Genomic DNA, 21,505 nt, shown 5'->3' with positions numbered 1-21,505 from the left:
ACTAGTAATCAACATGATTTCTTTACACAGTCATGATTTACTACAAAAAAGTAATGTCACATTAGTTTTTAACACCATTTACGTTCTAGAAGCTACATAACCTATAACACGTGATCCAACTTTACGTAACTACATTTGATAAATTTAACACCCAACACATTGTATCAAAATATTGTGTAAAATCATTTATCGAATGACTGACTATACCGCACATTATCTTAATTTTCAAGTGTAGGGTTAACGTCAGCTTAAATAAGACATTGCTGCTGTGGAGAATAAAAGTTAGCTTTTTCCTTCTTCTGAGATAATTTCGTCTCCAGTGGAGAAAATTTTGTTTATTTACTAAGTTTGGTTATAATGGTACATTTCGATAGTGAAACACCTACATAAATTTCTCAATATGGCAATGCAACAAGAACTGCGAAACCATTTACGGCTGGCATACTTTTGGTCCAACATACTGTACACTGCTTTATTCTTTCTAATAAAGACGATTCACTTCATGGGAACTATTACAATTTTCAACTAAACATGACGCATAGCACTAGCAGACTGGTCACCGGGTAGAAATGGTACCGCCCCCTACACAATTTGTGTGTTTGTTCTTAACTTTAAAGACAAAGGAGAGCGCTTGGTGTTAAAAAGTAGTTACGAAACTTCCGAATTTTTTCTCTTACCTTATTACTTTCAGTCAATATTGCCCTCAAAAAACGAATATTCGAAAAATATTCGTACGGATTTCTAGTGCAGATCATTACCGCCAGATGCCACCACATATCGTTTTAACACCGAAGATGAAAATATCGGTTAAGTCAAAGATGCTTAGGCGATCGAAGACAGAACGAGTAGTAAATAACAAGATTAGGCGACAAAGCTCGCAGAATAGTAATGAATGAAATCGCCTAGGATTTGATCACAGGGGTTATTTGTACATTTTTAGAACCATGTATTCTCTTTTAAATACATGTTATTTAGAAGCTTTGGTCACGCAGTTTATTCACTGATGGTTAGGTAGTACAAAATTGTTACGATTGTGCCTCTCTCCTAGAAATGGCAGATATTACACCAAATGAAAGGACATGAGTGTACCAATGGTTTCTGGCTTTACTAATAACAAACAAGAGATGCATCGGTATTCTCATTTATTTTACATCGATAATAAAATCTGACACAAACCTAAGAAATATAGCTAATAATTTTCAGTTATCAGTCAAAATCTTTGTACAATAAATATACTTATTTAGAACACGTACAAAAATGCATTCTTACATGTATATAGATAGATTCACACTCCTTGCACAAAACACACACACACACACACACACACACACACACACACACACACCTCTTCCTAAACTGTGCTTGCAGAAGTTGTAAGCAATAAAATAACACTAACAAATTCTCTCATACATTTAAAGACTAGGTCATTCAAACAACTGGCACAACATTTTTCACTTTGTAAAAAACAATACTGATCCCACTGCACATTTAAATATCACAAAATAACAGCACATCTTTAACTATTAGGCTTAGCTGCTTTGTCTTGTGTCTACATTACAATGAGCTTAAATACACACAGAGGAAGGAAATATGTGGTGGCTTTATCTTTCAGATAAAGGAAATGACCGTGACTATGCCACAAGATAAGATACACCACACATCATGCAAACCTTCACGAGGATTTTTACAGATTAATGAAAGTCTTGGTGCTTAAGAATTCACATGTGTAGCCTTTCATATTTATAAACGAGCATCAAAATGCACAGGTCCTTGTATCTTGCTATGCATAATTTTTTTCTTAAAATATGTACATTCATATTTACATGTGTACAGACAGTGGCGTACCATCATTACTTACATATAGGCAAAATTACACAATTTCTTTTCAACATATTCAGTTACAAGAACTGGGAACACTTCCACATCAACACACAAATTATTCATTTTGAAAATATTAAATGACTGCTTACTTTAGTAATTATACAAAAGAAATAAAAATTTCCAAAGTGACTTGATGGTGACATTTTTGACAGATAAAAAAATTATACAAAAGTCAGTCTAATTGTGATGTCAGAAGTAATGCTTCTATATTTTATAAAGTTTTTACTCCTTTCTAGAAGAAAGAGGAAATAAAATGTTTAAGGATGGTAGTGTAATTGATGCCAGTGACCAGTGTCAGGACTGAAAATACTAAACTTCTCCAGTTACCACAACACTATTGCCACAAAGTGGACAAGATGTGCTTCAGTGCAAAAGCAAATGGTTTGAAATGTATCATTTGTTCCCAATCATTATGCCCAATTTCACAGATAAAAATTTCAAAATTTCCATTACAATGTCCACAGGTCACTGCTCACAGCTATAGAGGAGGCAGAAGGTAAGACTAAGTCACTTAGCTGAAGAAATTGGCTAGATATGCCAGAAGAATAGCAGATGTGACAAAATAAATGAAATCTAAGTAAGCATTCATACTGGAGTTGTTATAACGTCTAATATGCTTCTACATGCAAGTTCTTGGTAAATGATAGTGCATACGTTTTCTAATTAATTTGTTTAAATAAACATACAGCATCCCAGTATCACACAATAAGAGCCGATGTTCCAATGAACATAGCCCAACTGCTGTAACATCTTTCAATTATTTCTTTTTTTTCTTTTTCAGATTGCAGGAGCTTGCAGGATTCCCCATTTCATTTACAATTCAGAGTTTCCATACACTCAGCATATGACAACATCTGTTTACAATTTCTGATGCTTGTGAACACAGAGAATTATTTCTCATAGTATGACACTACAGAAACTTTACAAATCTAGTAATATTGGAGTAGTAGTGATGGCAGAAACAACAAATGATGGAAACCAAAACTGGCAAAAATCAATACTTTATAAGCTTCAGTTAATGGTTGCTGAGGCTTTTAATCAGCACCTAGTCATTTCTGTTTAGCTGTTCTTCCATCTACCTAGTCACATGCTACCAGAGTATTAGCCGTAGAGGAGCTAACAAAACCAGTCCCTGAATGCTACAGCATCAATTCTAAACCTCACATGTTCTTTAAAACATAAAAGTGACCACTCAACTTTTTTTCTCAACACACGTCTTCAGATCAATGATGGTTTTTTCTAAAAGCTCAATGCAGCTGACAGAGAAGTGCTGTGACTTGCTTGAGCAAGGTGATGAGCTCTCTGTTTTATCACTTGAAGGTGATGGTGAAGGGGATGAGGCAACTGGTTCATCTTCATCTTTCGATCCTGATGGCTTTGGCTCTGCCTCCTCTTCTTTTTTCTCAGCACTTAATTTTCTTTTCTTGCAGGGAACATCATCTGTAAGAGATCCATTCATCAAGTTACCACCAATTTTTTATAGTCTCACTTTCAAAGTACTAATTACAGTAATCTGTCATGTAAGGAATCAAATGGACCAAACATTACCAAAAATATACAATGTATTATATCAAAAATAAATCCTACAATACACACACTGTTTTCACAAAATTTTATACATTTACTTCTTTTCAAGGTACTACCCCAATTCAAAATCTTTTCTCATTAGTGAATGAAGTCACATGTGTAAATCATCAGAATGTGATACAGAAATGCCCTTTCACTTTCAGATCTCCTTCTGTGTTCCTAATTAATACGTGAAACATCTATGTGAGAAAAATGTTCCAAAACTGAACTACACTCAAATGGATAGGCATGCAACAAAAACTGCCTTGTCTGTGACAACAAATGTAGTTTTAAATAACAGTTGACATAATTTCACCAATGGCTTCTGTCCCATAGAGTCCTTGTGTGCCTCATTTTGACCTGAGGTTCTTTTTATGTCAAACATTCTTCATCTGTATCTACATATGTGCCGCCCCCCTCCAACCACACAAACACACTTATTCTTACATAATGTAAGGAAAATTGAGAGTAATATTTCATTAAATAAATAGTTTTTGGATTTATCTACCAATGAGCTTGCCCTACTTGCAGTAGCAGCTTTTGCACTTTCTTGTTTCATGTATTTTGCATGTTACAAAAATTTTGTAACTGAATAAGAACTGTGGCCTAACAAGAATACCATTCAGGTTTGAGTAAAAAGTGAGGCTAATGAAATAATTTTTATCTTATTTGGAAGATTATTGTAAATTTGTATCACACTAATTGTAGTGGCTAATGTCCTTACTGATTTAACTGAACATGGAACTTTACTTCTTGCCTTGTATCATGTTCATAAACATTAAAGCTTTTATATTGCATAAATTCTTTGTAACCTACTTACAAGATTCTAGTACACAGATACAAGGGATGGGAGGATTGATGGCTTTTGAAAGAGCTGCTTGCAAGAATCTGTTTTTCAAATTTTTTGCATTGCCCTTACTGTTCTTCTCAAAGTTAAGAAAATGATGAAACTAGGTGGCATACTATCCCAGAATTGAAGTCTGTGCTGAAGGAAGCTCTGAAACTTGGCAAAGTAGGCAATTCGAACAGTGTGAAAACTTTTAACAGAAAATAAATGTAGACTGTACAATATTTTATTTTGTGAGCATTTATCTTGCTTGTGTGCGTTAGCCATTTGAAATCCTTTTGAAACAAAATGTCAAAAAATTTTATATTTCAATTTGGCACCCTACAGTGACAGTTGCTCCGAGGAGGGTGGGGGTAGGCACATTCGAGAGTGTGGGCCATAAAGTTGTAGCTCCGCTTGGTTTAGTTAGCATTATGGGAAGGACAGAGATGGAGCAAGGTGTTTTCTGTTGAGGCATAATATTTTAATTGTCACTAAATCATCACCATGCAAGATGCATTCCGTACCCATTTCAATACTGTGGTCTGTGGTTGCTTTCCCAGCCGGCAGTCAACTGTTTAATGGATAGACAACTTAAGGAAACTGCTTGTGAGAAGAAGAAAAAGCTCGGTCTTTCGCAAACAGTCACGTCACCCCAAAACATTGACATGGTAAGGCTTTCTGCTCTGTGATCCCCTCAGTGCTCTGCCTGCAAACATTTAGCTGCTCTCGAACTGTCTGCTTGTTCTGGACATCTGATCCTTCACGAAGAACTAAAATTCTATCCCTACAAATCGACTGTGATGCAGGAACTTAATCCATATGATTTTGTTTCTCAAGAAAATACATATGAGGCACTTTTCTTTGTATGTCTCATGATGCACTTGTTTCCTTCAGTGATGGGGCTCACTTACTCCTTTCAGGAACCGTAAAGTAGCAGAACATGCACCACTGAAGCCCTGATACTTCATTAGCATCCTCTACATTCACAGCATGTAAATGTTTGGTGTGCACTATCGTGAATTGGAATAACTGGTCCCTGGTTTTCTGAAGAAAATGAACGGGTAGTTTCAGTGACTTCTTACCATTATGTCCATGTGAATCAGGAGTTTTTCCTGCAAACACTCAATGCGACAGATGTAGGAGACGTGGTTCCAGCAGAAAGGTGCCCTGGCACATGCAGCCCCTGTGTCAATGACTGTTTTGTGGCAACGCTTCCCAGGATGTCTCATCTCCTTGAGGGGCAATCTGCACTAGCAAGCATCATCATTGCCTAATTTGGTACTTGCATATTTTTAATGAGGCTATCTAAACTCACTTGTTTATAGCAATTGTTTCTAGCACCCTGGCTCACCTGAAGAACAAAATTCGTCAAACTGTCACCAACATACCTGTCAATATGCTGGGAATAGTCGAATGAAACTTCAAAATTTGAGCAGCACAGTGTATTGAGAATAATGGGCACCATCTGCCTGATGTAATATTGAAAACTGTGTAAATGTAAAATTTAAATGTTGCTCTTGATGCTGCTCATGGAATTAAATATGTACCTACATTACTTTTTTTTAACCGAGTTTCTAAACAAGCAAGTTGCTCTGCCCCACTCTGTAGCTTCTCACAGAACCTTTGAAGTGTCTGGTTCAAGCTTTCCATTCATCCAAACCAAGAGTCCATGATTAGCTCTGGCAACAATAGTGCAGATTATGAGCTTCACTGAAACTCCAGGAGCAAGGCTGGACTATACAACTATGTAGTTGCCGAAATGACCTCAGATGGCAGACAACAGGCATTGTTCTTTCCAGTGTGCATTATAACCAACAACAGATTGAACCATGATGATGATTAAAGACCCCCTACTGTTTTGTGCTAGATTTCTCTTGACACACAGCACTGCAGGGTTCATATAAAGTGAAGTGGAAGACTTGTTTGTTACAGGAATGGGTGTAGTACTCCGAGTTCTCCCTGGTCACTGCTTCCCCTATGCAGGGTTGTTAGATCTACCACTGACCGGCCACTCATTTAAATCAATGAGTGGTGATAAGTCCTGTATTTCCTGGAGAGGAGACAGAATCCACAGGCAAGGACAGTACTTGAGATACCTTTGTTATATGACAGCAAGTGACAACTAATGCTATAGAATGGATTACATTTGTCAAGGCATTCAGTGTTCACAAATACACAATATAACACACACACACACACACACACACACACACACACACACACACACACGCGCGCGCACGCAATGAAAGATAATGGGGAAACAACATGAACGGCATGTTTAAGTTGTACGTAACGTGTTTGAAGTTTGGATCCAGGATTTTTAAACACATTTGACACATATGACCTCACTTGTAAAACAGTGAAATTACAACAAGCCAGCTTATATATATAAATGTGTCAATTGCACTTGGCTGGTTTCACGACACCTTTAATGCCAGCATGCCAAAGAGCATTCTTTCAGTATCCTAACCACAACAAACCACGTCTTCTGCATGAGAGGGCTAACACGGGAATAATCTCTTAGAATAAGAATGAAACTAATGTACATCTTGATGCAACAATAATAACTGTGGAAAAGCACGGGTTTTATGGAATTCTATGTTATACAGGGCTATTACAAATGATTGAAGCGATTTCATAAATTCACTGTAGCTCCATTCATTGACATATGGTCACGACACACTACAGATACGTAGAAAAACTCATAAAGTTTTGTTCGGCTGAAGCCGCACTTCAGGTTTCTGCTGCCAGAGCGCTCGAGAGCGCAGTGAGACAAAATGGCGACAGGAGCCAAGAAAGCGTATGTCGTGCTTGAAATGCACTCACATCAGTCAGTCATAACAGTGGAACGACATTTCAGGACAAAGTTCAACAGAGATCCACCAACTGCTAACTCCATTCGGCGATGGTATGCGCAGTTTAAAGCTTCTGGATGCCTCTGTAAGGGGAAATCAACGGGTCGGCCTGCAGTGAGCGAAGAAACGGTTGAACACGTGCGGGCAAGTTTCACGCGTAGCCCGCGGAAGTCGACGAATAAAGCAAGCAGGGAGCTAAATGTACCACTGCCGACGGTTTGGTAAATCTTACGGAAAAGGCTAAAGCAGAAGCCTTACCGTTTACAATTGCTACAAGCCCTGACACCCGATGACAAAGTCAAACGCTTTGAATTTTCGGCGCGGTTGCAACAGCTCATGGAAGAGGATGCGTTCAGTGCGAAACTTGTTTTCAGTGATGAAGCAACATGTTTTCTTAATGGTGAAGTGAACAGACACAATGTGCGAGTATGGGCGGTAGAGAATCCTCACGCATTTGTGCAGCAAATTTGTAATTCACCAAAAGTTAACGTGTTTTGTGCAATCTCATGGTTTACAGTTTACGGCCCCTTTTTCTTCTGCGAAAGAAAACGTTACAGGACACGTGTATCTGGACATGCTGGAAAATTGGCTCATGCCACAACTGGAGACCGACAGCGCCAACTTTATCTTTCAACAGGATGGTGCTCCACCGCACTTCCATCATGATGTTCGACATTTCTTAAACAGGAGATTGGAAAACCGATGGATCGGTCGTGGTGGAGATCATGATCAGCAATTCATGTCATGGCCTCCACGCTCTCCGGACTTAACCCCATGCGATTTCTTTCTGTGGGGTTATGTGAAAGGTTCAGTGTTTAAACCTCCTCTACCAAGAAACGTGCCAGAACTGCGAGCTCGCATCAACGATGCTTTCGAACTCATTGATGGGGACATGCTGCGCCGAGTGTGGGAGGAACTTGATTATCGGCTTGATGTCTGCCGAATCACTGAAGGGGCACATATCGAACGTTTGTGAATGCCTAAAAAAACTTTTTGAGTTTTTGTATGTGTGTGCAAAGCATTGTGAAAATATCTCAAATAATAAAGTTATTGTAGAGCTATGAAATCGCTTCAATCATTTGTAATAACCCTGTACATAGATGCACTTGATAGTACTACAGACTGTTTCTGCAAAGAATGACATGATATAGTACTGTTAATGTTTGAACTCTGATGAAAATTACACTTTACAACATGATAAATAAGAGTTCTCAATCTGCTTTTGACACTTTTTAAAAATTTCAGTTTCTTTTCAGAAAGGGAATGAGGACCCACTGATGTTGGTCATTTAGTTCATTCGTAGAAGCTAGAAGTGCCACACTGATGCACCAAAACAAATGGTATAGTCATGCATATTCAAATACAGAGGTAGGTAATTAGGCAGAATATGCAACTGAGGTCGGCAATGCCTATATAAGACAACAAGTGTCTGGCGCAGTTGTTAGGTTGGTTGCTACTGCTACAATGGCAGGTTTTCAAGATTTAAGTGAGTTTGAATGTGATGTTATAGTTGGCACACAAGCAATGGACACAGCATCTACGAGGCAGCAATGAAGGGACTGAAGAGAATCATTCCGTGTGACAGAAGTACAACCCTTCCGCAAATTGCTGCAGATTTCACTGCTGGGCCATCAACAAGTGTCAGCGTGCAAACCATTCAATGAATCATCATTGATATGGGCTTTTGGAGCCAAAGACCAACTCGTTTACCCTTCATGACTGCTCGACACAAAGCTTTACACCTCACCTGGGACCATCAACACAAACATTGGACTGTTGATGACTGGAAGTATGCTGCCTGGTCGGACGAGTCTAGTTTCAGACTGTATGGGCTTGTACGGGTATGGAGACAATGTCATAAATCCATGGACCCTGCATGTCAGCAGTGGACTGTTCAAGTCTGTAGAGGCTCTGTAATGGTGTGTGGCATACGCAGTTGGAGCGATATGGGACCCCCGATACGTCTAAATACGACACTGACAGGTGACATGTACATAAGCATCCTATCTGATCACCTGCATCCATTCATGTCCATTGTACATTCTGATGGACCAGGCTCTCCAGATATGAACATTATCGAGCATATCTGGGATGCATTGCAACTCGCTGTTCAGAAGAGATCTCCAACCCCTCGTACTCTTACGGATTTATGGACAGCCCTGCAGGATTTGTGGTGTCAGTTCCCTCCATCACTGCTTCAGACATTAGTCAAGTCCACACCACGTCATGTTGTGACAATTCTGTGTGCCCACAGGGCCCTACACAATATTAGGCAGGTGTATCAGTTTCTTTGGTTTTCAGTGTATGTATAATTGTCATACTTTACTTTGTGCTCTATAGGATATTTAAAAAAGTTCTGGTAATTCTTTTTAGTACTGTGTATCCCAATGTGTTGATAAACATTGTGCTACTGTTTATATGTGCTACAGCATATGCAATCACTAATGGCTCACTGGCACTGTGTTTCAGCATCCCAACCAGGACTAAAAACATAATTGACAAGCGAAATCTGGGTTGAGACAATGTGGCAACTGGATGTGTTTAAGCTGTGCTCTGCGCTAATGGTAACAAGGTAAGTTTGCTGAACTGGTTGTTAGTTGTTTATTGGACATTTATTTCATATTGTAGTGGGTATTTTGTTTTGTTGAGGAACACTATTAGAAAATCTCTTTGAATTCAAGGAGATATACGTTGAAGTGTACTTCTGAATCTGATTGAAGCCTATAACATTTCAATTTCACCATTTTGTTGTTACGGAAAGTTTAAGTAAATAATTTAAGGGTAAAGGTAATAGTTCACAGAATAGTAGATGCGGTGAGTCATCAACAGGCTGTACCCCCTCATAGTCCAAGCCCCCAACCCACGCTGCCCCTCTTAAATACACACACACACACACACACACACACACACACACACACACAGCTGTCACTGTGTGTGTGTGTGTGTGTGTGTGTGTGTGTGTGTAATATTTGTCTGAAAGCTAGCTTAATGTAGTTCATGTTAATGTGCCTGATGAGTTGTTATTTTTACTCTTAAATTATTTACAAAGTTTTTCTTCCGATGAAGTCAACAAGTTCTCTTATAATTCATCTACTGTGTTATGTTAATGTTGCTTTTGTGAAACAGAGATTCTAGGAATTTGCAACAGTTTATCTGAAGAGTGTGGAGGCACTCTGAGATTTACACATGCATAAGGGAGGTTCAGATAACTTATGCTGATATAGGGATGATGCATACTGTACGAGTTTTCGAGCTCCCCTTTGAAATCCCCTGTGGTCATGCGAGTCAGGTTCTAAATAGTATGGGTGAGTAATTTCTGTGCCTCAGACAGGGATGTCCTTTTCTTGTTCTCATTGGAGTTAAGAAAGTTGATACTGATTTAATGAATCTCATTCTGTTATTCATAATCTATCTGCATACTGCACACTATTTATAAAAGACAGGCAGACCAGCAATGTGCTGTGTGTAGCTCCTCTATACATGTGGATGCTGAGTGCTCAAGATAGTGCTTAGCCCAGCTGTGCTGGCCAGGGAGATAGCTGAGCACATGGCTGGCACAATAAACATGCCACTGACATATGCAGCCAAGACTAAATGGACAGCAGTGGTGCATAGCAGGTTGCTAGAAACAGACAATAGAAAAATTGTGATGACTGAAAACATAGAAATGCTAAGCAAACCAGAGTTGGTCAACTGAGTTAACAACACACAGATAGTGGTGGAGATGTGCTATCTTAATCCATTCCAAATGAAGAATTTGGTACAGTGCCACATAATCCCCCAGAAGCAGAACAGCCTACCCATGAGCAGAACCTGAGGGACCAAAAACTAGAAAGACTTTGCATCAAATCAAGCCAAAGACCAAAAAACAAACTTACGACAGGTTAGGAATACAAAGACACTGCCATGAAGTCCATCATCAGTCAAGGCAAGGAGGACAATGGAAGCATCCCCTTTCCCAGTCCAAGTGGACAGAACGAACAGCATTGGAAGGTCCAGCAATCAACGTTCACATTCCAAGAACAAGAATAAAAATCTGTGGAATAGCACGATACAAATGTAGGTAAAATGGATTGAGCATACTGAAATGGAATCTGAGGACGAGAATGATGTAATGACAACAAGCAAATCACTTCCAACATTGATTGATGGCAGAAATGCTGTTGAGGACCTTCATGTAATCAACTGAAAGTCACTGTGATAAATGCTGGAGAAAACTGTAAGCAGAACACATTACCAAAAATAACGTGATGCATATGGCCAAGGGAAAATTTACAACTATCTCTCACAGGATGGCACAAGTATATAACATCATAACATAAATATCGCCAGATACAAAAAAATAAAAATAATAAAAAATACTTGATGTTCATTGCTCCTCTTATATTTTCTTTTACTTTAATTTCAACTGTGGTGTTTATAAGATGTGATACTTATTTCACTTAACTCAATCTGGTAGGACATTCTTGGGCTTTTAAAAATAACACACACCATCCACTTTTAAGAACTGAAATTCAAAAGAAAATCTTAGATAAAGAGAAGGAAAATTGTAAGCATAACTGTTTGTTTTTGCATGGAGCATTTTAAATAGGTCGCTGGAGCAACAAAGGGTACGCAGTGACGGTGGGGTGGGGGTGGGGGGGAAATTAGATCATTACAGTTTTCGAGAAGGGTTGTAGAACAGATACACATAATTAAATGCCTATAAGGCTGATCTCAATCTGTTGAGGAGTTATGGAACATGCTTGACACTTGCATATTATTAATTTTTGGGGAGCGAAAATCTCCTCTGTGACAACTCAACACGGAAACTGTAAACAGAGATCCTGCGAAACTCCACTCGCTCTGTTCGCCCACGAGATTGAAGTGCTGTAAACATTGGCACTCAGGTTGTTGTCATGTTTCTTGGCCTCAGGAAGGCATTTGATGTGGTTCCACACCCTTATTTAGTGTACAAAATACGAGCTCACCGATTACCTGACCAGAATTGTGAGTGGATTCAGGTCTTTCTTGCATACAGAACCCAACATTTTCTCTTAAAGGAACAAAATCGAGGTAATTTCAGGAATACCCCAAGGAAGTGTGATGCAAATGTTACTGTTTGCAATGTATATTCTTGATGTTGGAGATTATGCTGGATCTCTATGTAGCAGTCCACAGAGGGTGCACCTATTTATTAGGAGGTGGCAATGGCAGAAGATTGCAGTGAATTGCAGGAAAACCTGCATTGAACTGCACTAGTGCTGGGAGTGGCCATGACTATGAATGTATGTAATGTGCTTCAATAGATGATGAAACCCACTACTGGTTACAAATCACTGGAAATAGTAATAGCACTGTCGGCAAGCATGGTGTACTCAGGCCTTGTGAGGCTAAATAAGGAACTACTTGATTCAGAAGTAGCTGCTCTGGTCACAAAAACTGACAACAGGTGCGAGAGCAGTGTGCTGACCACCTGTCCCTCCATACTCACATGCAGTGATGCCTATTGGTCAAGGATGACAAGGCAGTCACTTGGTACCATTTCACCTTACGAAGCCTGATCAGATGGAGACAGAATTTGGAGTAAAATGCTGACGAGTTACCAACCACAGTGATCTAACGTAGAATGACCATATACAACAACTGTAGAAAAGCAAATTAAATGGCTGAAATTCATTACAAAAGCTTGAAGAAACATAATTCATCCACAAAAAAGAGGGTTACGAAACATTTGTTCACCTGATTCTTGCATATTGCGTGTTTCATCATGTGACTGTTTAATTGGTGTGAGATCATTATGGAGATGCTACACAAAATCCAATGCAAAAGTTACAAGAGAGACACTGTGAATTATGGAGAGGTTTCCTATTGAAATTCCGGGAGTGTATGTTCCAGGAAGAGTCGAGCAACATATTACTTCTCCTATGCCATTTTTAACTGGAATAGGAAAGGGTAAAGTATTTATTACTGTTGATCTCAGGGTCAGCCAAGTTATGTTTAACTTCATGCATGCACAATGTACTGCTCTCATGCGGTCCGAAACTTGGCTCGTCTTGGTACTACTCAGCGTTGTTTGGCCCTTCTCAGATAGTGCGACATTTCATTTAGCTGTGTAATGTGACACTTTTTTCTGCATTTGGTGTGACTTATTTTTGTCAGCATGACTTTCTTCAGTTCGGCAGAATCTTGATGTAAGGACTGTTTATCCTTTGCTATTTGTTCATTTACAGATGAAGTTCATATGTCCAACCGGTGTTTGTGCAAAAGAAGGCAGTCTAGTGATCTACCATCACAATCTTTTAAAAATGAATGGGGATCACAGAGGAGAAGGGTGAGAACTCTCAATATCTCTTATGTAGCTGCATAACCAGTGGGTATCACAAATTTGCTATGTGGCATGACAACACCACGCAGAAAGAATTGAAAGATTTAGTTGACAATGAAAGAGCTAAAAATAACAACAATAAACAGGTGATTTTCATGGGATTCATTGTTCTGTACATAAAGAAACACTTTGTGTTAAATATGCAGGCATGGAAGACAAGATGGAATTCGTGCTGTGAACGGTAAGTTTTCTGAAATTGCGTACATAACTACATCCTCAACTGCAACATTTTTTGATGGAACTGAACAAATGGTGTGGAGTCATTATATTTTACTGAAAAGTATGTTGTTTAGGTAGGCACCAAAATTCAGGGAGAAGAAATAAAAACTTTGAGGTTCGCCAAAGACACTGTAATTCTGTCAGAGACAGCAAAGGACTTGGAAGAGCAGGTGAATGGAATGTACAGTCTCTTGAATGGAGGATATAAGATGAACATCAACAAAAGCAAAACAAGGATAATGGAATATAGTTGAATTAAATCAGGTGATGCTGATGAAATTAGATTAGGAAACGAGACACAATGGTCGAAGTAGAGAGGATATAAAATGTAGACTGGTAATGGCAGGAAAAGTGTTTCTGAAAAAGAGAAATTTGCTAACACATAATGCAGATTTAAGTGTCAGGAAGTCTTTTCTGAAAGTATTTGTATGGAGAATAGCCATGTAACAAAGGGAAATAGGGACGACAAACAGTTTAAACAAGAAGAGAATAGAAACTTTTGAAATGTCATACTACATAAGAATGCTGAAGATTAAATGGATAGATCATCCAGCTAATAAAGCAGACTGGCTATAATCGGGAACAAACAAAATTTGTGGCACAGCCTGACTGGAAGAAGCAATCGGTTGACAGGACACATTCTGACACATCAAGGGATCATCAATTTAGTAATGGAGGGAAGGGTGGGGGGTAAAAATTATAAAGGAAGACAAAGACATGAACAAAGTAAGCAGATTCAGAATGATGTAATAGGTTGCAGAAGTTATTTGGAGATGAAGAGGCTTGCACACAATATAGTAGCATGGAGACTGAAGACCACAACAACTACACGTTGGTTAAATCAACGGAAATGCCTGGACTGTGTTTTCGATTTAAGATCTGCTGTTGTTGAATTTCTGAAGGAAAAAGTAAGGCAAGAACGAAAATTGGAAGATCCGCAATGGATTGCAGACCTTGCATCTTAAAAATAGAGCTGAGTGCCGACTGCCCTTGGCAAGACATTGCAAAGTGAGAAGAAACTTATTTATGATTTAAAAAGAAAATCACATTGCGAAAGGTACAACTTCTGGTAAGGAACACTGCTCAATTCCCTAAGCTCACTGACATAAAAGAAAATGTAACTTTTGAACAATCCATTGTGGTGTTGAAAAAATTACAGAACAGCTTTCTAAACATTTGTGAGCACTGCCAAGCATACATCTGTTTTTGAGCTGTTTTAAAGACTGTTTCCCATATCATGTGAAAGCACCCCTGTGCACCTGCAGATTGAATCACTCGATCTGCAATGTAATTCCCTTTTAAAAGACAAATTCTTTCATGTTAGAGCTATCCAGAAGTTCTACGTTGTTTTCTTCAAGAAGAGTTTCCACTTTTCCATAATGAGGTTGCAAATGTGACATCAGTGTTCTGATCTACATATGTACCTGAAAGGCTTTTTTTGGTTATGAAACTAAATAAGTCATGCTTACGTGGCAACCTGAATGACGATATGTAGTTGGCACAGCACAAGAGGCTTGGACAGAAGTATCCAAAGCCTTCATGGTCCCTTTGATTGCCCTCAGCTTGTTGCAGGTTAAAATAGTTTGCTGTTCCACATCCCAGATTTTCAAAATTTGAAGTCTCAGTTGCAACTGTATGTCTTTGATTGGTACTCTGAGCTCAAGTTTGTCTCCTGTGAATTCTTCTTTAGTTAGTTTGTCAGCAGTTCACTTCCTGGTATGCCCATGTGGCTTTATGTCCAGATGAATGCTACGGTTGTTCAGAAGCTGTGTAGGTCAATCATAGGTTGCTAGCAACCAAAACATTTCTGAGGTAGCATTGATACATTCCTTGAAAGCAGCCCATAGAGTTGCTACAAACTAGGAAGTTCTTTGTTGGGATAGTTTCAATGTGTTGCAGAACAGAAATATGACTACCAATTCTATGGTGTTTACACTATGTGAACTTGGTAGGAAAAGCTTTTTGTACCCCTTCGTGTATCCATCATGCAGATGTATTTCGAATTGGGGTAGTCACTGAGAAATGAATGGAATAGGTGTCTGAAAGTGGTGGGGTGTGTATTTTCCTCAGGGCCACAGAAGGGCTCCATCTGAATCACAGGACTGGGTGCACACTGAAAGGGAACTCTGTGTATACAGATGCCCTTGCACAGGGCCTTCAATTGTACGCCAGCTGATATATCTATTTTTGTGAAATTTGTACAGGGTCTGAACTGCTGGCTGTGAAACAGAGTCAAGTAACATGAATGGGTAGGCATCTGAAAAATTGTGATCACATAGTTCGACAAGAGTTGCTGGCATCTGACCCTCAGTGGTGGGATACCTCCTCCCAGAAGAACTGTGCAGTCTGCACCCCAAGGGGCGTTGCTGAGAAATCTGAGGGTACAGTTTCCTCGTGCAGTTTGCCTGTAAGTCGTATACATGTGGTAACCAAGTCAGCTTACTATCAAATAAAGAGCCTAAAACTTTGAAATTTTTTATGACTTCAGGTAACTGGTTACCTAGGTAAAATTCTGGGTGAGGATGCACAGTCCCGAGTTAAAAAAAGTGCACAATGCAAGTATTTGTAGAAGAATATTGATACCCATGATTCACAGCCCAGTTTTCTACTACCCATATGGCTCCCTAAAGTTGAGACTCTGTGGTACACAATGATGTAGAGCTGTAATACAGGCAAAAGTTGTCCACAACAGTGACGACAGAATCAAGGGTCCCACGAGAGTCACTATCAGATGCGTGCAACGAGCCTGTGTGGACTGCCTGGGACCGTAGCCTCAACTGCCACCACCCAGTCAGCCGGTCGAGCTGCACCAGGGTCTGTTGGGTAGTGTGGTGCCCCACCAGAAACTGAGTCCGCCTGGCCACTTGTGTGGCTTGGCTGCTTGTGAAGTCGTTTGCCCACCAGGCATCGCATTGTTGTGGGTGTGAAATAAAATCTCTGTGGCTTGTTTGCAAGCAGCTTTTTCCTTCACACAGCACTTAACAACAGAGTACTTCATCTCTGGTCTTATATTAAAATAACATGTCTGTAAAACATTTGCTTGTAATTATTAAATCAATTTATTGTTAGGTACATGTGAGAAACGTCTGTACATTACGATGCCATCAAAATAGTTAATTTAATTAATGGTCACCCTACTAATTAGTAAATTTTTTCAGGATTAACCTAAGTATTTACAAGTTTTGACTAACACAGATGTAACATAGTTATATCGCAGCAGAACTGTTCTCATATTGTACGACATTTATCTTTTTCTCACCCGGTACACCTTTCCTAGGCAAAGTATATGCTTCCAGCTTAGCTTATTTGAAAGAAATTTTGTTAAAAAATTGACAGTTGAAATTTATTACTTCACAGCCCAAACACAAATCTGTGCAGTGTGCAAGACCATTCGAATTTTTCATTAAAAGCCTTGCAGTTTGGGAAATCTGTCTAAATTCCTATCAAATTGCATGCTTCGATGCCTTTCATGAATTGCTAGTAGAAATTCATGTTACTTTGGACGAAAATGTCAAGAATAAAATTAAGAAACATTTGAAGGGATTTGGAAAAATTTCAAACACAATTTCCCTGCTCCATCTAGTAACAACAAATGGATTCGCAATCGCTTGGAAAATACAATAGTTTTGGAATCTACGTGAAGTGTAAATTGAAATGAGCAGGTACTCGAAACTTCTAGTGTCTCATCATCATCATCATCATCATCATCATTTAAGACTGATTATGCCTTTCAGCATTCAGTCTGGAGCATAGCCCCCCTATAAGATTCCTCCATAATCCCCTATTCAGTGCTAACATTGGTGCCTCTTCTGATGTTAAACCTATTACTTCAAAATCATTCTTAACCGAATCCAGGTACCTTCTCCTTGGTCTGCCCCGACTCCTCCTACCCTCTACTGCTGAACCCATGAGTCTCTTGGGTAACCTTGCTTCTCCCATGCATGTAACATGACCCCAACATCTAAGCCTGTTCGCCCTGACTGCTACATCTATAGTGTTCATTCCCAGTTTTTCTTTGATTTCCTCATTGTGGACACCCTACATCTACATCTACATTTACATTTATACTCTGCAAGCCACCCAACGGTGTGTGGCAGAGGGCACTTTATGTGCCACTGTCATTACCTCCCTTTTCTGTTCCAGTCGCCTATGGTTCGCGGGAATAACGACTGTCTGAAAGCCTCCGTGCGCGCTCGAATCTCTCTAATTTTACATTCGTGATCTCCTCAGGAGGTATAAGTAGGGGGAAGCAATATATTCGATACCTCATCCAGAAACGGACCCTCTAGAAACCTGGCGAGCAAGCTACACCGCGATGCAGAGCGCCTCTCTCGCAGAGTCTGCCACTTGAGTTTGCTAAACATCTCCATAACGCTATCATGGTTACCAAATAACCCTGTGACGAAACGCGCCGCTCTTCTTTGGATCTTCTCCATCTCCTCCGTCAACCCGATCTGGTACGGATCCCACACTGATGAGCAATATTCAAGTATAGGTCGAACGAGTGTTTTGTAAGCCACCTCCTTTGTTGATGGACTACATTTTCTAAGGATTCTCCCAATGAATCTCAATCTGGTACCCGCCTTACCACCAATTAATTTTATATGATCATTGCACTTCAAATCGTTCCGCACGCATACTCCCAGATATTTTACAGAAGTAACTGCTACCCGTGTTTATCATATAATCATACAATAAAGGATCCTTCTTTCTATGTATTCACAATACATTACATTTGTCTATGTTAAGGGTCAGTTGCCACTCCCTGCACCAAGTGTCTATCCGCTGCAGATCTTCCTGCATTTCGCTACAATTTTCTAATGCTGCAACTTCTCTGTACACTACAGCATCATCTGTGAAAAGCCGCATGGAACTTCCGACACTATCTACTAGGTCATTTATATATATTGTGAAAAGCAATGGTCCCATAAACCTCCCCTGTGGCACGCCAGAGGTTACTTTAACGTCTGTAGACGTCTCTCCATTGATAACAACATGCTGTGTTCTGTCTGCTAAAAACTCTTCAATCCAGCCACACAGCTGGTCTGATATTCCGTAGGCTCTTACTTTGTTTATCAGGCGACAGTGCGGAACTGTATTGAATGCCTTCCGGAAGTCAAGGAAAATAGCAGCTACCAAGGAGCCTGTATCTAATATTTTCTGGGTCTCATGAACAAATAAAGTGAATTGGGTCTCACACAATTGCCGTTTCCGGAATCCATGTTGATTCCTACAGAGTAGATTCTGGGTTTCCAAAAACGACATGATACTTGAGCAAAAAACATGTTCTAAAATTCTACAACAGATAGACGTCAGAGATATAGGTCTATAGTTTTGCGCATCTGCTCGACGACCCTTCTTGAAGACTGGGACTACCTGTGCTCTTTTCCAATCATTTGGAACCTTCCGTTCCTCTAGAGACTTGCGGTACACGGCTGTTAGAAGGGGGCAAGTTCTTTCGCGTACTCTGTGTAGAATCGAACTGGTATCCCGTCAGGTCCAGTGGACTTTTTTCTGTTGAGTGATTTCAGTTGCTTTTCTATTCCTTGGACACTTATTTCGATGTCAGCCATTTTTTCGGTCGTGCGAGGATTTAGAGAAGGAACTGCAGTGCGGTCTTCCTCTGTGAAACAGCTTTGGAAAAAGGTGTTTAGTATTTCAGCTTTACGCATGTCATCCTCTGTTTCAATGACATCATCATCCCGGAGTGTCTGGATATGCTGTTATGAGCCACTTACTGATTTGGCCCTCCTGGCATTGTTCTCATCTCCTAGTACCTGCAATCATCCTAGCTACTTTCATATCCATAACCTCAACCTTGTTGATAAGGTAACCTGAATCCACCCAACTTTCGCTCCCATATAACAAAGTTGGTCGAAAGATTGAACGGTGGACAGATAACTTAGTCTTGGTAGTGACTTCCCTCTTGCAGAAGAGAGTAGACCGTAGCTGAGCACTCACTGCATTAGATTTGCTACACCTCGCTTCCAGTTCTTTCACTATGTTGCCATCCTGTGAGAATATGCATCCTAAGTACTTGAAACCATCCACCTGTTCCAACTTTGTTCCTCCTATTTGGCACTCAATCCGTTTCTTTTTCTTTCCCACTGACATTACTTTCGTTTTAGAGATGCTAATCTTCATACCATAGTCCTTACATTTCTGATCTAGCTCTGAAATATTACTTTGCAAACTTTCAATCGAATCTCCCATCACAACTAAGTCATCCACATATGCAAGACTGCTTATTTTGTGTTCACATATCTTAATCTCATCCAGCCAGTCTATTGTTTTCAAAATATGATCCATAAATAATATGAACAACAGTGGAGACAGGTTGGAGCCTTGTCTTACCCCTGAAACTACTTTGAACCATGAACTCAATTTACCATCAACTCTAACTGCTGCCTGACTATCCATGTAAAGACCTTTAATTGCTTGCAAAAGTTTGCCTCCTATTCCATAATCTCGTAGAACAGACAATAACTTCCTTCTAGGAACCCGGTCATATGTCTTTTCTAGATCTATAAAGCATAGATACAATTCCCTGTTCCGCTCATAACACTTCTCCATTATTTGCCGTAAGCTAAAGATCTGGCCCTGGCAACCTCTAAGAGGCCTAAACCCACACTGATTTTCATCCAATTGGTCCTCAACTAATACTCACACTTTCCTTTCAACAACACCTGAGAAGATTTTACCCACAACACTGATTAAAGAGATACCTCTGTAGTTGTTACAATCTTTTCTGTTTCCATGTTTAAAGATTGGTGTGATTACTGCTTTTGTCCAGTCTGATGGAACCTGTCCCGACTCCTAGGCCATTTCAATTATCCTGTGTAGCCATTTAAGACCTGACATTCCACTGTATTTGATGAGTTCCGACTTAATTTCATCCACCCCAGCTGCTTTATTGCACTGCAATCTATTGACCATTTTCTCCACTTCCTCAAATGTGATCCTATTTCCATCATCATTCCTATCCCATCCTACCTCGAAATCTGAAACATTACTGATCGTATTTTCACCTACATTGAGCAACTCTTCAAAATATTCCCTCCATCTGCCCAAGGCATCCACAGGATTCACCAGCAGTTTTCCTGACCTGTCCAAAATACTTGTCATTTCCTTCTTACCTCCCTTTCGAAGACTGCTAATTACACTCTAGAATGGTTTTCCAGCAACTTGACACATAGACTCCAATCTGTTTCCAAAGTCTTCCCAAGATTTCTTCTTGGATGCTGCAATTATCTGTTTGGCTTTGTTTCTTTCTTCAACATAACTTTCTCTGTCTACCTGAGTTCTAGTATGTAGCCATTTTTGATACGCCTTCTTTTTCCTTTTTACAGGCTGCCTTGACTGTGTCATTCCACCAAGCTGTTTGCTTCATCCTACTTTTACACACTACTGTTCCAAGACATTCTTTAGCCACTTCTAGTACTGTGTCCCTGTACCTTGTCCATTTCTTTTCCAATGACTGTAATTGACTACATTCAACTAATTGGTACCTTTCTGAGATCGCTGTTATGTACTTGTGCCTGATTTCCTTATCCTGAAGTTTCTCCACTCTTATCCTCCTACATATGGACCTGACCTCCTGCACTTTCGGCCTCACAATCCCAATTTCACTGCAGATTAAATACTAATCAGTGTCATCAAAGAATCCCCTGAATACACGTGTGTCCCTCATAGCCTTCCTGAATTCCTGATCTTTTATTATATAGTCAATGACAGATCTGGTTCCCCTGCCTTCCCAAGTATACCGGTGAATGTTCTTATGTTTAAAAA

General features: G+C 39.7%; 1 protein-coding gene across 1 annotated transcript in view; it reads right to left on the bottom strand.

Annotated features, from left to right (window-relative positions):
* Positions 1-2,670: 2,670 nt before the first annotated feature.
* The window catches only part of LOC124602586 (ubiquitin carboxyl-terminal hydrolase 34), a 499,996-nt gene continuing 481,161 nt past the window's right edge, over positions 2,671-21,505 (bottom strand). Inside the window, exon 52 of the mRNA XM_047136330.1 lies at positions 2,671-3,321. Within this exon, the coding sequence (XP_046992286.1) occupies positions 3,074-3,321 (248 nt within the window). The 3' untranslated portion in view covers positions 2,671-3,073. The remainder of the gene's footprint in view (positions 3,322-21,505) is intronic.

This window comes from Schistocerca americana, chromosome 1, assembly GCF_021461395.2.
Source record: "Schistocerca americana isolate TAMUIC-IGC-003095 chromosome 1, iqSchAmer2.1, whole genome shotgun sequence".
Classification (NCBI taxonomy): Eukaryota; Metazoa; Arthropoda; class Insecta; order Orthoptera; family Acrididae; genus Schistocerca; species Schistocerca americana.
This window is presented reverse-complemented; position numbering and strand designations above follow the sequence as displayed.